Raw genomic sequence first — 18,217 nt, 5'->3', positions numbered from 1 at the left:
TTCATGAGTCCTTCTGCAGTGAGAATACTTTTTGCCCTCCCCCCGGACTTAAGGAACTCAGATAGTCACAGACATTCACCTTGCTTGAAAAAGGCTGTGATATTTTCTGGTTGATAACTTATTTTAGTCATCTTGTCTTTCTTCTGCAGGTGTTAGGTTTAATTGTTTTAATATAAGCGTGATTAATTAAAAGCAGACTTAACAGCACTTCTGTTTCTATACTCTTCAACACAGGTATTACAATGACAGCTGATTGAGAATGACACCAAGCCAAAGTTTTGGCTATACTTTTATTTACTTCACATACTATGAACATATACATTACATGCTACAAAAAATAATTAAAAAAAAGACTTTTAACTGTCAAGAAAGTGGATAGTGTTATAATACAATGGCACATGTTCATATTTCTCTTCAAACTGGTTTGGTTAGAATCCTTCCCCAAAACCATTAACAAAAATGAAGTGTTTTATTCCTAAGATGATTAGAAATATTTGCATTATTAACAAATACAATTCAAACAGATTAACAAGATTTAACCAGGTCAAATATTAGTAAAAAGGCTGGGGTTTACCAAAATGAAATCTATATTAAAAAAACATAGCAGCCAGTTGTACTTTTAGTGTGATAGAATGTGTAAATGCACCAGAAGAACACAGTGTAATTGAGCATTCTGCTTTCACGGTGTATTTCTAGAAGTTATTATTCTAGTTCTAACACCTGCCTATGCACAACAGAGCAAAACCACAGCCAGACAAAAGATTGTGACCAACGTCTTCGCAATGATTCTTTGCACGCACTGGGAAGAGGGAGAGAACAAACAGAAGAGGGTAAACAAAGGCCACAGAGGGTTTAATCTACATGATCATGAACGTATGGTCTAGCTATTTTCCTTTAAAAGAGCTCGGTCAGTTGAAATGTCTATTTTGCACAAACGCAAACATTAATTTCTATCACCTATGAAAAAAACTCGCATTTCAGCTTAGAACTGAACAGTGGAAAACAGCTGCATGGATGTATTGGTTGATTAAGAAAAACTGCTTGACAAGAACGTAAGATTCTAGTGCAACAGCAGCTATTAAGACTCCTCTACTTTCTTTTTTGCTCTCTCAAAGTGTACAAATATTTGCAATTTATACAGTCTTCACAAAAACACATCTACAAACTCTGCAGGGTATTTGCTAGTCAACAACTCCATTTATGTCTTTCATATTAAAAAGGCAAGGTTTGCATAATAAAATTCCTTTCAGGAAAAAAAAAAGTTATTTTGCTCTCTTAAAATAACTGCTGACTGGAAAGGTATAAACGTATGGACTTCAATTAACTGCAACTGGAAAAAAAATGCTTCAGAACAAACTGTGTCACTCTAAGAACAGTTTGTTGTGCTGCTTCTGTAAAACCTGAAGTATTAGCATATATGGGCAACTGATAGACTCAGTGTTACGCCTGCATTAGAATGCAGCTAGTGAAAAATCAGTGGCAACAAGCAGTAAGACCAGAGGAAAAATACAGCTTAGCCTTAAATACACCAATTTGTTCCTGGCCCTTGAGTTAGGTTCTGAATTTGTTTCCTCAGTGGAGACTGAGTACAGAGCTAGAAGTGATCTCTCAATCAGAGCAGCAGATCACCCTGCCCAGAAGAACCATCCAAGCTGGAACAGCTCTGCAATTCCTTCCTTACTGTTATTCTTGGGTTGCTGTTATAACAACTATCAGTTTGCTAATAATCTTTAGTACTGCTTAAGGGATTGGTGATAGAAAAGTACGATTAATGTACATTGGCATTCATTTACAGAATTATCGGGTGCCCGTTACCTGAAAATTAGACCTGCTAATGAATTAGTTCTGAAGGAAAGCAACTAGTACTTAAATATAACAAATATTAACGTTTCCAGCATGTTACACAGTTCTGAGGTAAAGTGTTACCAGTATTCTGTCTGCTGGGTCGGTGCCTTGCAGCAATGGCATTTGCAGTGGGAAAACCGGCCCTCACAGCATCTACAGCCAGTGAGACATTCTAGCCTGGCACGGTTTGTATCAACCACATCAACATCTTCAGTTTGATACTATATAGAAACAGCTGTTCTGTGTGGGTTATAACCTAGTCAAAGTTAGAGAATTTGTTTGCTTGGTCACTTGAGTGCTGTATTTGGAAAGCAATCCAGGGTACAGACAAGGGTTCGTTACTTCAGTGTTTAATTGCAGTTTACAAAACTTACTGAATCCATTCTGATTTATGTTAGAGAAAACCAGATAATTAACATGAACAGGCTTAGAAAACAACAAACAAAACCAACAAGCAGTGCATAATACCAACTATCCAACGCATTGATTTGCATTGTGAGCTATGAAGCCAGAGTGACTCTATTACTCCTTTTGAAAATCAATCCAGAAGCACACAAGTATTTTCCATTAGTTTATTAAAAATAAAATCCTCATGAATTCACTATCAAATATTTTACAGATGAGAATTAAGCCAGAGGAGTCCCCAGAGTGATTTCAAAATAGAAGTAGTATTTGCTTTGTCAGTTCACCACTTTTGACAGTGATTTGTACTGTAATGCATACGGCTATTGAACAGTTCTAGACTAGTTAGACTGGCCCTATGGAATTTATCTTTTTCTCAAAGCAGTGTAAACGTTTTAGTACATTTAGTGAATCAAACGCTGCTTTAAAGCTATGCCTTAAAGTGCTTTTACACATTTATTTTTCAGCACTGGTATGGACGTTTACACTTCAATAAGCCTTCTATTTGTGGATAAAGAGTTACTGGCGTGTTAATAGAAAATTTAAATTAAAATTAGCTGCTATGTCTGAAGCATCAACAGTACTGAGTAAATCAATCTAGTGTCCACCAGCGTCCAGAATTCTGAGGTTGATTTGTTCTGTCATTTACCATTAAAATGGTATGTATTTGTAAATCATAAGGCTGTCCCCAGTGTGCTCTAAAATATCTGTACTGTGCATAGTTAACTCACCATGCAAAGTACTACACAGCATTTCTAGGACAGAGAATTCAGGATGGAAAAAATAAAATGGAGAAAGCTCCAGGATAAATTTGTGGGGAATAAAAAACCAACCCAAACAAACTATCTATACATTGAATTGTCTAAGGTTGATGTTCATTGCCTGAGGAAGAAGCAACATAAAGAAAAGGACTGGAGAGAGCTGTAAATGCTGTCCTAACGTCTCTGTTACTGCTCTCTCCAGCTGATGCTCCTGGCAAGGTCCAGTCTGCTGTGCACATGGACATAAGCAGGCATTACAACCTATAATCATGTACTAGTTCTGCCACTTGACACACAACTTATCTACTGTCGTACCCTGAATTACGTGACCCTTGATTAAGGAATGGTGGTGTTCAGTCCCAGGGGTTTGCAGGTTATCAGAATGCTTATACAAGCAATACCGCTTTCAGCCTCTGTCAGAACACAGTCTGGATGGCATCTGCAATAAAAACAAGTTGAGATTGTTCCCATCTGCAAGCGCAACTGTTGAGCCACACTCAGCTGAAGTCCTCATCAGGATTCTGTTGATCCAGCAGGCGGACATGTGTGAATGGAAAGTGACCACGTTTGCCATTACATTCTCCTTCCCACTGACCACTCATGTTAATCTTTGTGACCTTTACCAGCTCACCGACCTGCAGGGGAAGGAATAAGGAAAGTTATAATTCACACGCACGCACAGGATGAGCTGCTGCTCCTCCCCCTCGGTGTCACATCAAGTGTACCACAGATAATTCTATCAAAGCAGTTTCAGTCTTAACCATTTTTGATGCACCAGCCTACCACCTCATGTTTCTCATTCATGAAGAACATATAGAAAGAAACTAGCTAGGCTAGGTGAGAACTACCCCTTAGTCTGCAATCAAGACCAAACTTTCAGAGCACATCTGGGCCCTGACATCAGCTGCTATCACAGTAACTGGATGTGGCTGAACTGACCGAGGTTTGTGCTCTGCTGTACTGCATCAACAGCCCCGCAAGAGAAGGGAGTGAGGGAATGCAGGTGGATGAAGGAAACATCTACAAACTAAATGGCTCCTTAATGCTGAAATTCCTCCAAGTGCTCTCCACGTAGCACTGAAGGAGTTTGGGATAACTGGGGGCTGCGTTTGCAGAGTCACAGATTATAAAGCAGTAGGAGAATGTTTGGAGAAGTGCTGCCTTAACACTGCACTGCTCTTACTCTCTGTGCATTCAGATCAAGCCATTACCACAGGCAAGGCCAGATGATCTTTCAGTCTTTTGTCCACAGATTCCTCAAATAAACTCCATGGGTACAGTGAAGACAATTGATGCCCTCCTCCTTTTATACCCAAAATGTTCAACTAGAAAAATAATAGTTATTGTGGCCCAACAAAACAACGTGCTGTGTTTAAAAGCATCCAGTTCTACGTACTGCACTGACTACAAGCACAGTAATGCATCTCATCCTCAGATCTCCAGCATAATTCATAACCAATTAAATCTAGAAGAATTGCCTTCCTTTGACAAGGTCAAAAAAACTGCACAGCAGATATTTTCCCAAGGCTGACTTTGTGTGTCGTTCCATAGCTATGCAGTTCCAAGCAGGGCCACAACTCTAGGCCTGCTCAGTGCCCAACTCCTCTGCATCTTAAAGGATATGTGAACTAGAACTTGTACAGTGATTTACAAACTCAGTGAAAGACGTGTGACATCGAAAAGCTGCCTGCCCACTTCTACCCCTCTGTGTACAGTTTTATCAGTAATCTTACTTATAAGGAACACAGCAATCTTCAGAATTTTTCTGTGTCACAGACAGAAAATGCTTTGGGGACAGATATACTCTATTTTCTTTCACTAATGCTGTAAATAAGCTCTCAAGGCACAGCTGCAGTGTCTTACTGCATTTAACCCAGAAAGTCACTGAGTATACAGTTATGTACGTGCTCAGCACTGTGCCCAATTCATCCAAAGCAGAAGCTCATTATTCTCACTTCCCAGGCAGTGAACGAAGAATAAGGAAAGCAATTTCAGATGCTAGTAGTCTCTGTTAACTGTACAAGTTCTAATCCCTTGCAATCTCTTGCCAAAGCAGCTTTTAACAGTGCGTACATTTAAAACACTGCATGGACATTTAATTAAGCTTCCCATAACTCTGATGATTACTTATCTGGTAATGAGAGGCACACAGGGGACTCTTGCTGCAGCTTTGTTTTCTTTCCCTTTGTAGTAATTAGCATAGACATTTTCATGAACCGTATTCTGAAGAAAATCCTCTTATGTATTTGCTAGAGGCAAAAAGGAAGCTTTCCATGACTTCTGTATGCTAGCTTCAGCTCTTTAGGAATTTAATCACGCAGTGTGTATCACTTTCCTACTGCTAATAATCACTGGGGGGCTGTAGCAATAAAAAAATACTCAGTTGACCAAAACAATAGAAAGCTACAATTTAATAGGGAAAAAATTAAATGTGACTATAGTAGAAGCAAAAAAAATTTTCTTTCCTAACAATAACCATTACAAGAACACTATCCTACACACACTAAATTACTTCAGATCTGGACACAGTGCTTCAACAGCAAAGCGTATGGCCTCCAAACCAATATGAATGAGAAAAGCACGTCCTCCTGTCTAACTGAACAGCCCGACTTATCCTGATGGAATCTGCAATTAAAGAGACACTTGTAGTCATCTGTGCTTCTCTATTGTATTTGTTCAAGCTAGAATTGTATCCTTACTAGATCCTGGATAATCTTACTTCAGTTGTTTTTATTTACAACAAAGTAATATTTAAATAGCTAAATGCGCATGCACTGCTCTCATCTGCTCTCTCAGACTTCCTTCCTACCTGTAATTTTCCCTTTTCCATCCTTACTGAAGTTGGAAACACTTCTATGTTTATTATGGGAGCCGTTCTCCTATGTTCTGTGGACCACAGACCAAGTCTCATTCTATCCACACTACTTACCTATGGTAACGTATTAACAGTGATGCAATGTGCCCACTGTGCTTAGCAGAACTGCATGAAAACTTCCAGTGGTGTGGCATGGGCAATTCTGCCTCCACTAAGTTACAAAATGAAGACAACACAGAGAAACTTCTAGCAAAGCTACCCATTATTACAATTGCTGGAACTTCCACATTTTCACACCAGAAGAGGGCATTCCCTTTGAATTCTGCTCACTTTGATTAACGCTATTACCAGTCTGTTGCACATCATCCCACCAAGCCCAGAACCCAAGGAAAGCACTGCACTCTGCTATCAAGCCAGACTTGGAGCAGTTCTCTTACGAATTTTCAAATGCTGCTTCAAAGTAAAATATGAAGCTTCATGTAAAGACTTTTTTATTCCAAGTGCTTCTCTTGAAATGTGAAGATGGTAGAGTCCTGTACTGTTACTGAGGGGAGGAGAAACAAACTAAGGTGGAACGACCTCAGAGTCGTTAACTAAATCGATGTTCCCTTCCCTTAACTATACCCAACGACTTCTTGGAGAGGTCCACTTACAAGCAAATTAAGTGTGGTCTTGGGTTAAAACCTTCCTCCACAGCACAGCACAGCCTTTGTTAGAACATAATTTGCTTGGATCCTCCTCTAAGCTCTTCAAACCCTTGTTAGTTTGAACCTAACAGCACAGATAGTTCTGTTTGCAGTTTGGGCCACAAAACCATTTGATGTTAACAATTTTATTTGCTTAGGACAAACACTGGGATCAAACCCCACCTACAAATATCACCCCATTTAAGACAGAGTTTTCATTTGGAGGAAACAAATTTAGATTTATAGTTAAGAGGTTTGGGCAAAAATGGACTGAAAAGATTTCCATAATGCTTTCTGGTAAGCCATTGAAGAAAGAGATCTCTGAATAAATGAAGAAACACCATGAAGTGAAAGGGAACGTTAAAAACAGAAAAAAAAGACAACGAGAAACAGTACTTGGAGAGACAGGATGAAGAAAAACTGGGAAGGGTAAAGAGCACACTGCTGCTTTTTCCTGTATGGACACGGAAAGCAGTTCAATAACACTGTGATTTGATGAAGAGTAACATAAAGGAAGCACAATTAGAAGCAGGGATACATGCTTCAAGTCTTACAAGTAAGTTTTCCCAACATTAAATACAGAATAAAGAACTACTGCTGCTAACAGCATACAGCAGGATGGGTGCACATCATCCTCTCTGAGAGGCCCAACCTGCCAACCAGCATCCAGTAAGATGACATGGTCCATGAAGATCCCTGCCCTAACAGACAGGCAGAGGTGCTATGAATCTGATTTCTGTCCTCACAACGGGCAGAACCTGTGCACTTCTCCATTCCAGCCCCTGCGCACTTCTGCTATGCAGCATAATAGCATGAAAAAACCACAGCAGAGGGAGGTGGTTCAGAACAATGAGATGCCCTCCATGAAACAACACCTTCCAAAAGCACAACACACTTGACAGAAGGTCATTGAAGAGGATAAGAAAACCAGCCACAGCACTCGCAAGCTGTTAGCCAGTGGGTAAGGAATTCTGCCTTCACTCAGATTTGCTCACAGCAGCCCAGATTATCAGCACTTTCCTCATCCTCACCATTTTGCTCTATGCTACCAAACTAGAATTTGACTGGCACGGTGGGGCTCTGCTTTAAAGGAAACGACACAAGTTTAAGCTTAAAGGAACACTGGCAGCACATTGGGGTTAGTTAAAGCTTAAAAACAAAATCCAGAAAGAAAACCAAAAGATTTTGATACAATACACAGCAATCTAGAATGCCTCTAAGAAAATCTGATTGGAACATGCCATGACGCTCAGAAATACTCTGAAGCTCCAGGAGGTGCCTAGGTGAGATGGTGAGAAAGAGAGGAAAGGAAACAGCATTTCAGGTATTACAGAAATTGGAAGGTTAAAATCTTTGCTTATTTCCCCAGAATTTGTTGAGTTGGCATGAATTCCACACAGATGCTTTTCAACCCCAAAATCTCCATTCCATATCCTGGCTCTCAATCCAGAAGTGCAACAAAGCTTACAATAACTCAGAATATATACTGCTTCTCTAGGCAAATTTTTATGTACAGTGGGGAAAAAATGTCAGCTCTCCCAGGTTATACACCAGATCTGTAGAATGTGCTGCATTTGCCAATTGTGTTCTAAAGACACGCACATGTGCTCGCCACATTGCTGAAATATTCCAGTGCATTTTATGCCACACAAAATTAAACAAATTATTAAGAGTGCAGAGATGTTCTGACTCAGCACAGAAACTGTTTTTTCCCCCAAGTACTTAAAATGTCGTATAAACAGGAAGTCAATTAGGTATCAGGAAATTCCAGAGCGTTTAACTCAAAGAAAGCCTAGATTAAAGGATATCATTTACATATCATCCTAAGGCAAAGGTCTGCCACTTAGAATACCTTGGCCTCAATTTCCTCAAACGTAACTTGGAGGATAACTATTTGGTGTGTAGAGATTGAGCACTATTCTCCTTTTTAAGAGGGGAAAAAAAAAAATATATCAAAAAGAGCATGGATCAATATTTGATCATATCAAGAAGTGAATCAACCTTAGGGAAACTCATTGCTTTATTACAAATAATACTCCATCAGTCACTACTTTTCCTCCCTAATGAGTTATAATATATGTTCATGATTCACAGTCTAAAAAAATGAAGCAATCTGTTTGAGGTCAAGGCATTAAAATAAACCCCTACGCAGGATCATTACTGCCTCAGTGTGAGTAATTTCAAAGCGACTATCAGTGCTTCCACTGGTTGCTCTTAAAAGGCAGACAGGATGACAGAACGACTCAGCACACCTTTAAAGGCTGGGGTGGAGGCACGCAACACTGAACACAGGTTCTGACACACAACATTATGAGCCGCACCCAATCCCTCCCCCGAAAATAATGACTTCAGAAGTGAAATGTGGATGGGGAAACACTTATGTTAGTGATGTGTGACAAGAGACAACACTGGATCAGTAAGCTAAGCATGCTTATAATCAAGCTAGTCCATAAGTGACTTCAGTCACTTATTTAAAAAAAATTAAAGCTATATCAATAACTTATCAATCATGATGCAAAACCAGCGTTACAGTGCTTTTTTCCCTTCCTTATTCCTACAGAATTATAATGTGATGGAAAGGGAAATCCCTTGAACAGATCTCTTCTTTCTGAGTTTTGCCCATTATGTACCTCCAAAGCCAAGGCTGTCTTGTCGTAGGCATTAGGGACTCGCTTCTGGATAACCCGGGCATAAATAGGGCCATTCTGAAGGTTAGGGAGCGGAGTGTTGATGCTGGGCTGGGCATAGGGCCCTGGCTCCGGCCCACCCAGTGGTTGTGGGTGGGAACTATCCTGGTTACCTCCAGTCAGAGTAGATACTGAAGCAGAGGAAGGTCTACACTTCTCGACGTAAGGAACAGGTATCATTCCCCTCTTTCCTTCGCTGTCTTCTGCATTCCACCATTGCTCTTCAGGTTTATCCCGGATTTTCAGTATGTCTCCTTTCTTAAACGGAAGATCTTCGTCATCGTTTCCATTAAAGTCAAAGAGAGCTCGCACATATTCAACTTCCTCCTGTCTGAGGATGACGCCGCTATTCTGCCTGGATCGGGAAACTGGCTCTATCAAGGTTGTAGTGTCCAAATAGTGTATTTTGTAGAATTCCAGTAAAGATGGCAAAGAATCAAACTCCTGGTCACCTATTCGAAATCTGGTGGGATTCAACCCTGAAAAGAGAAAGCAAAACGTCAACAAAGAGAGTGAACAACAGTTACAACTGCAAATCAAACATCTGAGAAGACCGATACCTCTACAGACAAGTAATCTGATACTGACTTTGGTCATCCTTAGATCAACACTTATCATATTCAGCTCTTCTTGGTATTTTTAATTTAAGGGAACATTATATTGTTAATGAGGATAGAGGTTTAAAGATGGTGCTCGTGATACCAAAGTATGGAACAAATTGTTTGACACTGCCAAACTTCCTGAATTATGACAGCAGTATCTAGAATCCTGCAATGTTTTATGGACCTTCAGTTCATCTGCACTTCTCAGAAGCCTACACAATTTTCACTGAACAGAGAATTCATTTCTTTCCCACCACTGAAAGTCTAAATCTGGACAGCAAACAAAGTCCTGGTATAATTTCTAACAGCACAGACTCCACAGAAAAACACTTAGCACAGCAAAGCAACAATACGTTCTCATAAGGCTTATAATTCATTCTTTTAATCTCCATTCTTATATTTTCTGTGCCATATTTGTCAGATGGAATCTGAGCTGCAAATGCGGATCTCAGATACATTAAAATGCAGATGATGTTCATATTCAAGACATCAGGAGTATCAAATTGCAGATAATCCATTTCAGTTTTCAATCTGGGAGCTGCACTTTTTTCTTTTCATTTTTATGCTCATCAGGCTCAGCTGGGGGAAAACACATGTATGATGTTCCATTTCCACCATGCACCATACACTGTGTAATCAGTTATGGGAAGAATCGTGGAAGGCTGGGGGAGGGCAGTGGAGAGGAAAAGATTTATGCTTTAATGAGTAACTCTTAGCAAGAAAGAGATGCTTACTTTGCAAGTCTGCTTCTCTGCAGGGAATATCTAACAGTTCTGAGAATGAGCTCTCGAGTACAAAGCTAGCAGAATTTTTCAGGCTGTTGCTGATCCAAAACTCCCTTCAAAGTAGCACCGTCAGCACGACAAGCTAACGTTACAAGAAGGTCTTTCAAGAGAGCAAAAAGGGGCTCTAACAGAGAAAGGACAGATTTGGTAAGATCAACACAAGCAGCCAATAAATGAGTTCTGAAGGAACAGAAATGTCAGTTAAGTTGGTTACAAAAAATTCAAAGCAGCAGAACTAAGCCATAGGAAAATGCACGTTGAGATGCATCAAAAGCTGAAGGGCTTTCAAAAGAAATCAGCCCCGCTGCAATGAGCCAAAAAAAGCAACAGTCTCAAATAACTACAAAAAAAAAACCCCAAAGTAACCAAAATCACACTGGCTTCACCAAGAGATAAGAAAACTAATGTAAATATCAGTGTGATGTGTGAACCTGGCTCAGAAAGAGGAGTAGGACTCTAGAAATAACACCTAATAGCCTGAAACAGCTGCCAAACATACCTACATAAAACTTACTCTTAAGAGGAAAGTCCACTGATGTCCTGTGCGTGAGGAAGTGCTTGACATCAGGGCACTGCAGCCTAGAAATGAGCCTTCCAAAATACATTTGGCGTGATTGAAGAGTGAGGGAACGCAGCCCCTTCAAATACATTTTAAGATCACAGAGCTCAACGTGCTCCACGAAGGGAAAAAACGAAGTGACACCATTTGCACAAAGGGAACACGCCCCAAATGCCACATGCTGATTCTGATTCTTTTGTTTTAGAAGCAGAGGGCAGCTACAGCAATTTGAGGTCTGGAAAACAAGACCTTTGCAGCAAGAAAGACACGAGCTTAATTCAAATTGCTGAAGAACATAAAGGCAGCAACTTGGTCACTGCCTGGAAAACTTTAATGAGAAGGTTCCTAAAAACACCACGACAAGCCTGAAGAGTTCAAAGTCACAATTAGGAAAACACAGGTTGGAAACACAACCACACCTTACCAAGCAGGCGGTAATCTCTTCATCAGTTTAAGTCTTTGGTGTATACTCTTGTTCAGCTACAAAGTTAACGAGCTGAGTGATGTCACACAGCAGGGAAATAATTCCATGCATTAGGAGCTTCCAAGTCCTGCCATTCCCTGCTACAATGAAACTCAAAGATTAACAGATTTCAGGCTCAGAATTCTTCAGCTTTGTGTTTGAATTGCAACACTTCTCATACCTGTAGGCCAATGGAAAAACTAAAGCGTGATCTACCATGAGGAAGTCAGAGCAAAAGAGCTGTTTTTTTTGTTTCTCTGCAGAAGCAGAGCTGTTTTGCTTCACAACCCTGGAACAGCTTTCTTGAAGGCACAAGTGCTAGCAGCATATTGTCTGCATCTTTCGAGGGCTCTCAGGAAAAGCAGAATGTGTGCAAAGGTAAGCCTAACTTCTAGAGGAACTTTAGTCACTTCCTATTAAAGTTGGACAACTGAAGAAATCCTCTTCCCTCCTCCCCAGCTCTGCAGAGCCAAAGGAAGGACAGCAGCTCAGCTCGTACCTCCGGCTGCAGGACCGCTCAGCTCTGTAAGACTGCGCCTTAGAATCAGAAAGGGAAAGAGCTGAGGATCACCCTTCCTACTTACTCCATCCTAGCTCCATCTGCGCTAGGACTTAATGTGATTCCACCCACTTGGAAACAGATAGCGAAACCTCCGCCCCCAGGGGGGTGATGAAGGGGTTAAAATCCAAAGCAGCCCGCAGTTAATGGAAGCGTAAAACCTGGACCCTGACTGATCTCTGTGACACACGGGCCTTCCTGACAGAGGACTTTTACACTGGGTTGGCTTTGTGTCAGTGTGGAAAAGATCATTTACAGAGGTGTTAAATAAAACATCTAATATTCTTCTTGAGAGCGTGGGCAGGTGGCATAACCACAGAGCAGCTTCAAGCTTCAGCAGACCCTCAAGGGTTTCACATTTCTCTCTGCACTCCCATTCTGTCAGTGCCACTAGGCAGTTTTCCCTTTATCCCTAAGCTTTGGTAAGCTTTCCTTTTTAGGGCATGGAAGACTTAACAGGAATATAGGTTTTCAATCTCATCTCTAGACACACTCCGTAAGCCCCTACCCCCCATCTTCAAAAGCATGTTTGGGGAAAGAAAGGCTGCTCTTGGTGCTCAGGGTGCTGAGACAAGGCTCTCCTGAAGAGATCACACTGACATATGACAGTTTTCCTCCTAGAGCAACTGTTACAGAGGCAAAACGTTCTGCCTGTGTCCCCCACCTTCATTCAGATGCCTTCTTTTCCTTGTTCTTCAGTGCCTCTCTGCTCACTACTGAGCAAAACAGACAAGCACCCAGAAATGCTCTAAAAAACAGTGAAACCCAGCTCACTGGTTTCATGAGCCCAGGAAGCACAGACTGAATCTTTCAAAAAATCTCAATGGAGTGCAGTAAGCGTGTTAGTAAAATGCATACTTACTGAAGACATCACCTTCCACTCCGCCACACTTTTCTATGTCACAAAGAAAAATGTTATGGATTTGAGGTTTCTGGCCTTTCAATAAAAAACACTTCAGATGTCTTTAGATGTTTTAGGCATTTTGTTTTAGTGCACATCAGACATTTTCACCCTATGCTTGTATGTCAAACTGCAAAGACGTGTTAAAATATTTCCTTCTGTACTGAAGCTAGGTTCCTACTGTCACCTGCACACAGCAGTGTACAAGCAGTCACGAATCACACGTGCACTTCAACTGCCTGAAGCCAATAAATCAACACAGGAACCTGACCAGGCATATCTAGGCTTTTCAGTGAGTTGTGTGCATGTGCCAAACAATGAATTGCAAAAAAATAAGTATACCATAGAGAAAAATAACATCATAAAGTCATTTTTCCTAATCAGCTCTATGTGAACATTTACCTCATTTCACCGTGCTACCTTCCCCATCCAAACCTGAAATCATCTTCAATCTTCTACCAATAATACCACATCCCTTCCTTTAAAGAACCTTTTTCCTTACTACTTTTTCTGAAGAAACGATGCTAAATGCAATTTACTACACACACTCTCTTTCTTTCTTTGGGTTTGAGGGCGAAAAGAGCACAGCATCAGCATGACATTCATCTAAACCCACTAGAATTGCAGCACAGAAATATCTCTGGAGCAAAAGTGAAGCAGTACCTATTCTCATAACATCAAGGTGGGACAAAAAAGTGGACTTCCAAAAAATAATTAAGCTTTTGAACACAAATCAAACCCACTGCCAGAGCAGCTACACAGCGATGACAGCAGCTGGTCTTCTAAAGCGGATGTTTAAAACAGAAGATAACTACATCAAGCACATCTCACAGTCATAGAGTGGCTTTGGTTGGAAGGAGCCTTTAAGATCACCTACATTCACTGAGGTGATCCGACAGGAACGTGGATTATACATTCAACAACACAAAGAATACTGGTTTTCCACAGATGAACCACTCTACAGAAAACAACTGCCCAGAAAGAGGGCGGGCACACACACTTCAGTGTTTTTCACCTCCAGCATCTTTTAAATCCTATCAGGATGGATTCCACTACAAATCACCCTGGAAACTTATTCTGCTTTGTGTAACAGTCACACATTTCACACATGAAGCCTTCACAAACCTATGAAAATAAACCTTGGCTTTGATAAGACACAAAATGCTGAGGAACCGACCACGTCTTGTAGTAAACCACTTCGCTGCCTGCTTTGCTTCCACTTCAATGCAGCCACCTTTATCTCCTGCATTGCAGAGCTTTCTGTGACTGGCGTGCACCTTACAGCAGATTCCTGTGATGAACCCAATGACTTCAGGCTTTCACCAATGTGCCAATTCTAAATGTTACCCCAGGCAGGAGAGATCACCGTAAAAAGGTACAAACCCACCAACAACAGATTTGTTCTTTTTTCAGATTACTTCTTCACCAACTACAGTCTGCACAGCTTGAAAAAATCCATTATTTGTCTCTGTAGCAACTTCAATCCTTGTCAAGTTCATTAGATCTCCTATTACACAGCTTTATTACATGGATTTTCAAACTTTGTAGTGGTTTCTCTCTGAGATGCCAGCAATACACCCACATCGTTCTGTGAGCGTTAATATCCAGACAGGAGTGGCTCCACCACCAACTTCAGCAACGTCCCCAGCAGGGCTGCTGTTTAACTAAACCTCCTCACCACACATCTACAGATCACACAATGCTGGGGGCTCCTGTTCACTTAGCTACACTTGTTCATTCAGAATCATTGCTTTCTGCAATACAGTCTTCTCCTCCACAATATAAAAGCAACTCTCTAAGGGTTAACTTAAGTACATTGTTTTTGTATTAGAGGTTGATGAGGAATAACATAAAATCTCCCCTTACAACACAAGGTGTGTGTAGGAGGGGGAGCCCTGAATTCTACATCTAAAGGAACAAACACCTTTACACTCCTGAGGAGCTCTCACTAATTAATCCACCCAGCTCTCTGATTCACGACTAAGTTTAGCCTCACAACATGTCTTCTTAACGCTAAACTACTCCAACCGAATTCACCCTTTTAAGTGACCCTTCCACAGATCCATCTCCAGGCTCAGCTGACACACCGCATCCACACTTTACCATTCACATTCACAACTTTATGAAGAAAACAAAAGAACGCACAAAGCTGTAAACGCGTGACGGCTCCGGGCTGCACTCTATCCCAACGTACGTTTAGCAGCGAGGCAGGTGCAGGCTACAAGACGAGCCTCAACTCCTCTACAAAGAGCAACGCGACACGCAGCGCCGCCCGTGAGGAGAGCGGAGCTCCCGGGACGCGGCGCTCAGCGGGGCCCGCAGCGGCTGAGGGGCACCGCCAGCCCTGGGGGTCACTCACCCGGGGCCCCAGGGCCCTCGCCGCCGGCCCTCCGGCCTCCCGCCGGCCCCAGGCTGTTGACGATGTAGTGCGAGACGCGGGAGCTCTCAGACACCGAGAGTACGAAGTCTCCGGGGATGGTGCCCGAGTCGCGCACCAGGAAGGTCCCGTGGCGCTGCCCCTGCAGCAGCGACACCGCCTCGGCCCGGCTCAGCCGCCCCCAGTACCAGCTCCCCCGGTCCTCGGAGTCGAACTGCCCGGCCATGGGGGCCGCCCCACCCGCAGGCCGCACTCGCTGCCCCCGCCCCGCGGGCCGCCGCCGCCCGCGGTGCCCCGCTCCGCGCCCAGCCCTGCCACACCAAAATGGCGGCCCCTGCCCTGACCTCACCTACCGGAAGTGACCTCAAGCGGGAGACGCGGGGGATACGTGACGTCATCTTTCCGGGGGCCCCGGGGGGGGGGGGGCCCCCGGGGGGGGGGGGCTGCGCATGCGCTCTAAGGAGATTTCGGGGCACCCGAGAGCGGCAGCTATTCGTTTCCAGGGCTGCTTTGTTCATACCCGAGTTCTTTGTCCGGTGTGCGTGCTGTGAGGGCGGCTAGGATCGGTCTGTGCTTCTGGTGCATCTCGTTAGGAGGCGAACGTAACCCGGAGTGCCACAATTACCCGTGGTTTCCCAGCTCTTGAAGCTTGCTGTGATCACTCATGTGAAGCCGGGTTTGTCTGCACGCAGGCAGGATTGAGTTCGATGCCTTTTTTTCTTCAGAGATGTGCTGGCACCCGCAGTTCCTGCCCTCCCCTCCTCTGCCAGCTGTATGCTCCCATCTCACAGCTGTGCCAGTGCAGCTGTTTTCACTGAAAAGTGTCTTTCCAGTGAGATGTTCAGTGTTAAGTATAGCCCTGTGAAAGAAAAAGCTTGTTCTGAGCCTGAGATCACTGACCTTGGGGACCTGCAGACAGAGAATTGCTTAACTTCCACTTCTGCTGCAGAGGAACACGTGTGTGGGTGCATGCAGTTAAGAATGGCATTTCTAAGGATGACAAAATAGATTTTAGATTGTTCTCCGAGATCTTCAAGTTCCAGTATAACGTCTTCAGAGTCTGGATAACTGCACAGAGAATTCCGTTGCAGCTCTGCTCAGTTCTGTAAGCTTTTTTTCCCCATAGGAATGTGTTTTTACAACTGTGTGGCCTCCGTGTGGCAGCACTTGCATAAACATAGAGCACAGCTGTCCTTAACTGTACCAGTGCCATGTTCCTGCCTGGATGGCTCACAGCATTTTTGCTTTCTTGTAGGGCATTCTGAAAGCCTTGTAACTGTCTCACGGATGGGGCTTTGCTATTGTGTCAATTAACTAGTTTTGTATGAACCTTCACAGTATCCCAATGAAAAAAAATATTCTATCTTACAGGTGGGAGGCTGTGGTTTGCTAAATATGTAAGAAAACACCAGGTGTTTGACTTCTGCTTATCTGATGGCTTAACAAATGAGCATCCTTCCTTTGCTGATCCTGTTCTCTCTCCAGATGGACTGTAGGTAGGAGCCAGTCATAATCTATTTGGAACCTAGAGTCCCAGTTTCCCTGGTAATGCGTGGAGTTTGCAAGCTAGCTGCAGAAATAGCACACTTCTGTGCCCAGGTTTTTCATAGTTTTGAAAAGCTGGAGATTGTTGTTGAGAGCCTAGACTGCTAGGAGAATTAAATCCCAGCAGTGGGAAAATATGGCCATTCTATATAGTGTTTCACAAACTTCAAATAAACAAGTAGAACTCTCTTGCAATGGTAAAAGTAATCATTTTTAGACTCCTGCTAGATCACTGTTTAAAAAAGAAAGAAGAAAAGCTATCTTTTGACTGAGAGTCTGCTGGCTGAGAAAAAAAAAAATTTTGTTCTTTTTCTCCTTCCCCATTCCTCCTTTTGTACCCCATCTTCCATTTTTTACAGCTGAACCACAAAACTACAGGAGTTAGAGGGTTTCATCAGGTTTCTTTTTCAGTTGCTAGCAGTTGGGAATATTACTGCAAGAGTTCCCTCTGGTGGTCAGTAATGGGGAAATGAATAATACTTCTGTAAGAAGCCTTTTTATACTGGGAGGATTTATTGTTCAGTCACTCTGTTCAGTGTTTTTAACAACCTTTCTTTACTTATGGCTTCTCTAGATAATAACTGGTAACCTTTTCCAAATTCCTTTTTCCTCCCATAATTAACACTCCACTCCTCAATAGTTTACTACCATTGATTCATCCTTTCTGTACAAAGGCTGCAATAAAGGTGGAGCTTTTCTGCCCCAACCTGCATTCTTTCACTGGCCTTTTATGGGCAGAGGATGAAGTCTGAGGTGAGTGGAAAAGAACAAAGCTCTTCACTGGAGACTTAATAAGATTAGGTCAGCTTGTAATTGTGAAGAATTCGCAGTTCATAATAATATTCCAAAAGAAGCTGGAAAATATCAAGAGAATATTTTGTTCACCTACCCAGCAGTAAAGGCCCTGAAGGCACTCAGGCCTGGTTTTCCTCTTCTGATTTGATTGTTCTTGCCAGTCAGCCAGTCAGAGGTGATTTTTTCCTAAGGAATTCTAAAACTTTGGCTACTTACCTAAAGCCACAACTTATCAGTAGAAAGTTTCATGCTGAGTTCAATAAGCAAGTCATGAGATCACATCAAGCAGAGAGAGTTGTGGTATATATACCACATATAGTATATAGCAAGGATCTTCCTGGGCAAACATTCCAGGATTTTCAAATAAAGTAAGCAAGCATTTGGGTGAAGTGATGGCTTCAACTGCATGCTTATAGCAGTAGTGCAAGGCAATCT

The 18,217-nt window shown here is 42.3% G+C and overlaps 1 protein-coding gene across 2 annotated transcripts; it reads right to left on the bottom strand.

Moving 5' to 3' along the window:
- Positions 1–276: 276 nt before the first annotated feature.
- Positions 277–15,682, bottom strand: CRK (CRK proto-oncogene, adaptor protein). 2 transcript variants are annotated; one of them, XM_042879618.1, is made up of 3 exons: positions 15,425–15,682; positions 9,140–9,675; positions 277–3,643 (listed from the first exon to the last, which is right to left on the bottom strand). In XM_042879618.1, exons 1-3 carry the CDS (start codon positions 15,666–15,668, stop codon positions 3,506–3,508), a joined length of 918 nt encoding a protein of 305 aa, XP_042735552.1. In that variant the 5' UTR covers positions 15,669–15,682; the 3' UTR covers positions 277–3,505. The 2 variants fall into 2 exon arrangements, with proteins under 2 accessions (XP_042735552.1, XP_042735553.1); XM_042879619.1 differs by having other exon boundaries at positions 3,551–3,643; positions 9,310–9,675.
- Between the last annotated feature and the right edge of the window lie 2,535 nt (positions 15,683–18,217).

The sequence above is a fragment of the Lagopus leucura genome, unplaced genomic scaffold, assembly GCF_019238085.1.
Source record: "Lagopus leucura isolate 7727_CA_CO unplaced genomic scaffold, USGS_WTPT01 Super-Scaffold_100024, whole genome shotgun sequence".
Lineage (NCBI taxonomy): Eukaryota > Metazoa > Chordata > Aves > Galliformes > Phasianidae > Lagopus > Lagopus leucura.
The sequence above is the reverse complement of the archived record's forward strand: the minus strand, read 5'-3'. Positions and strand labels throughout refer to the sequence as shown.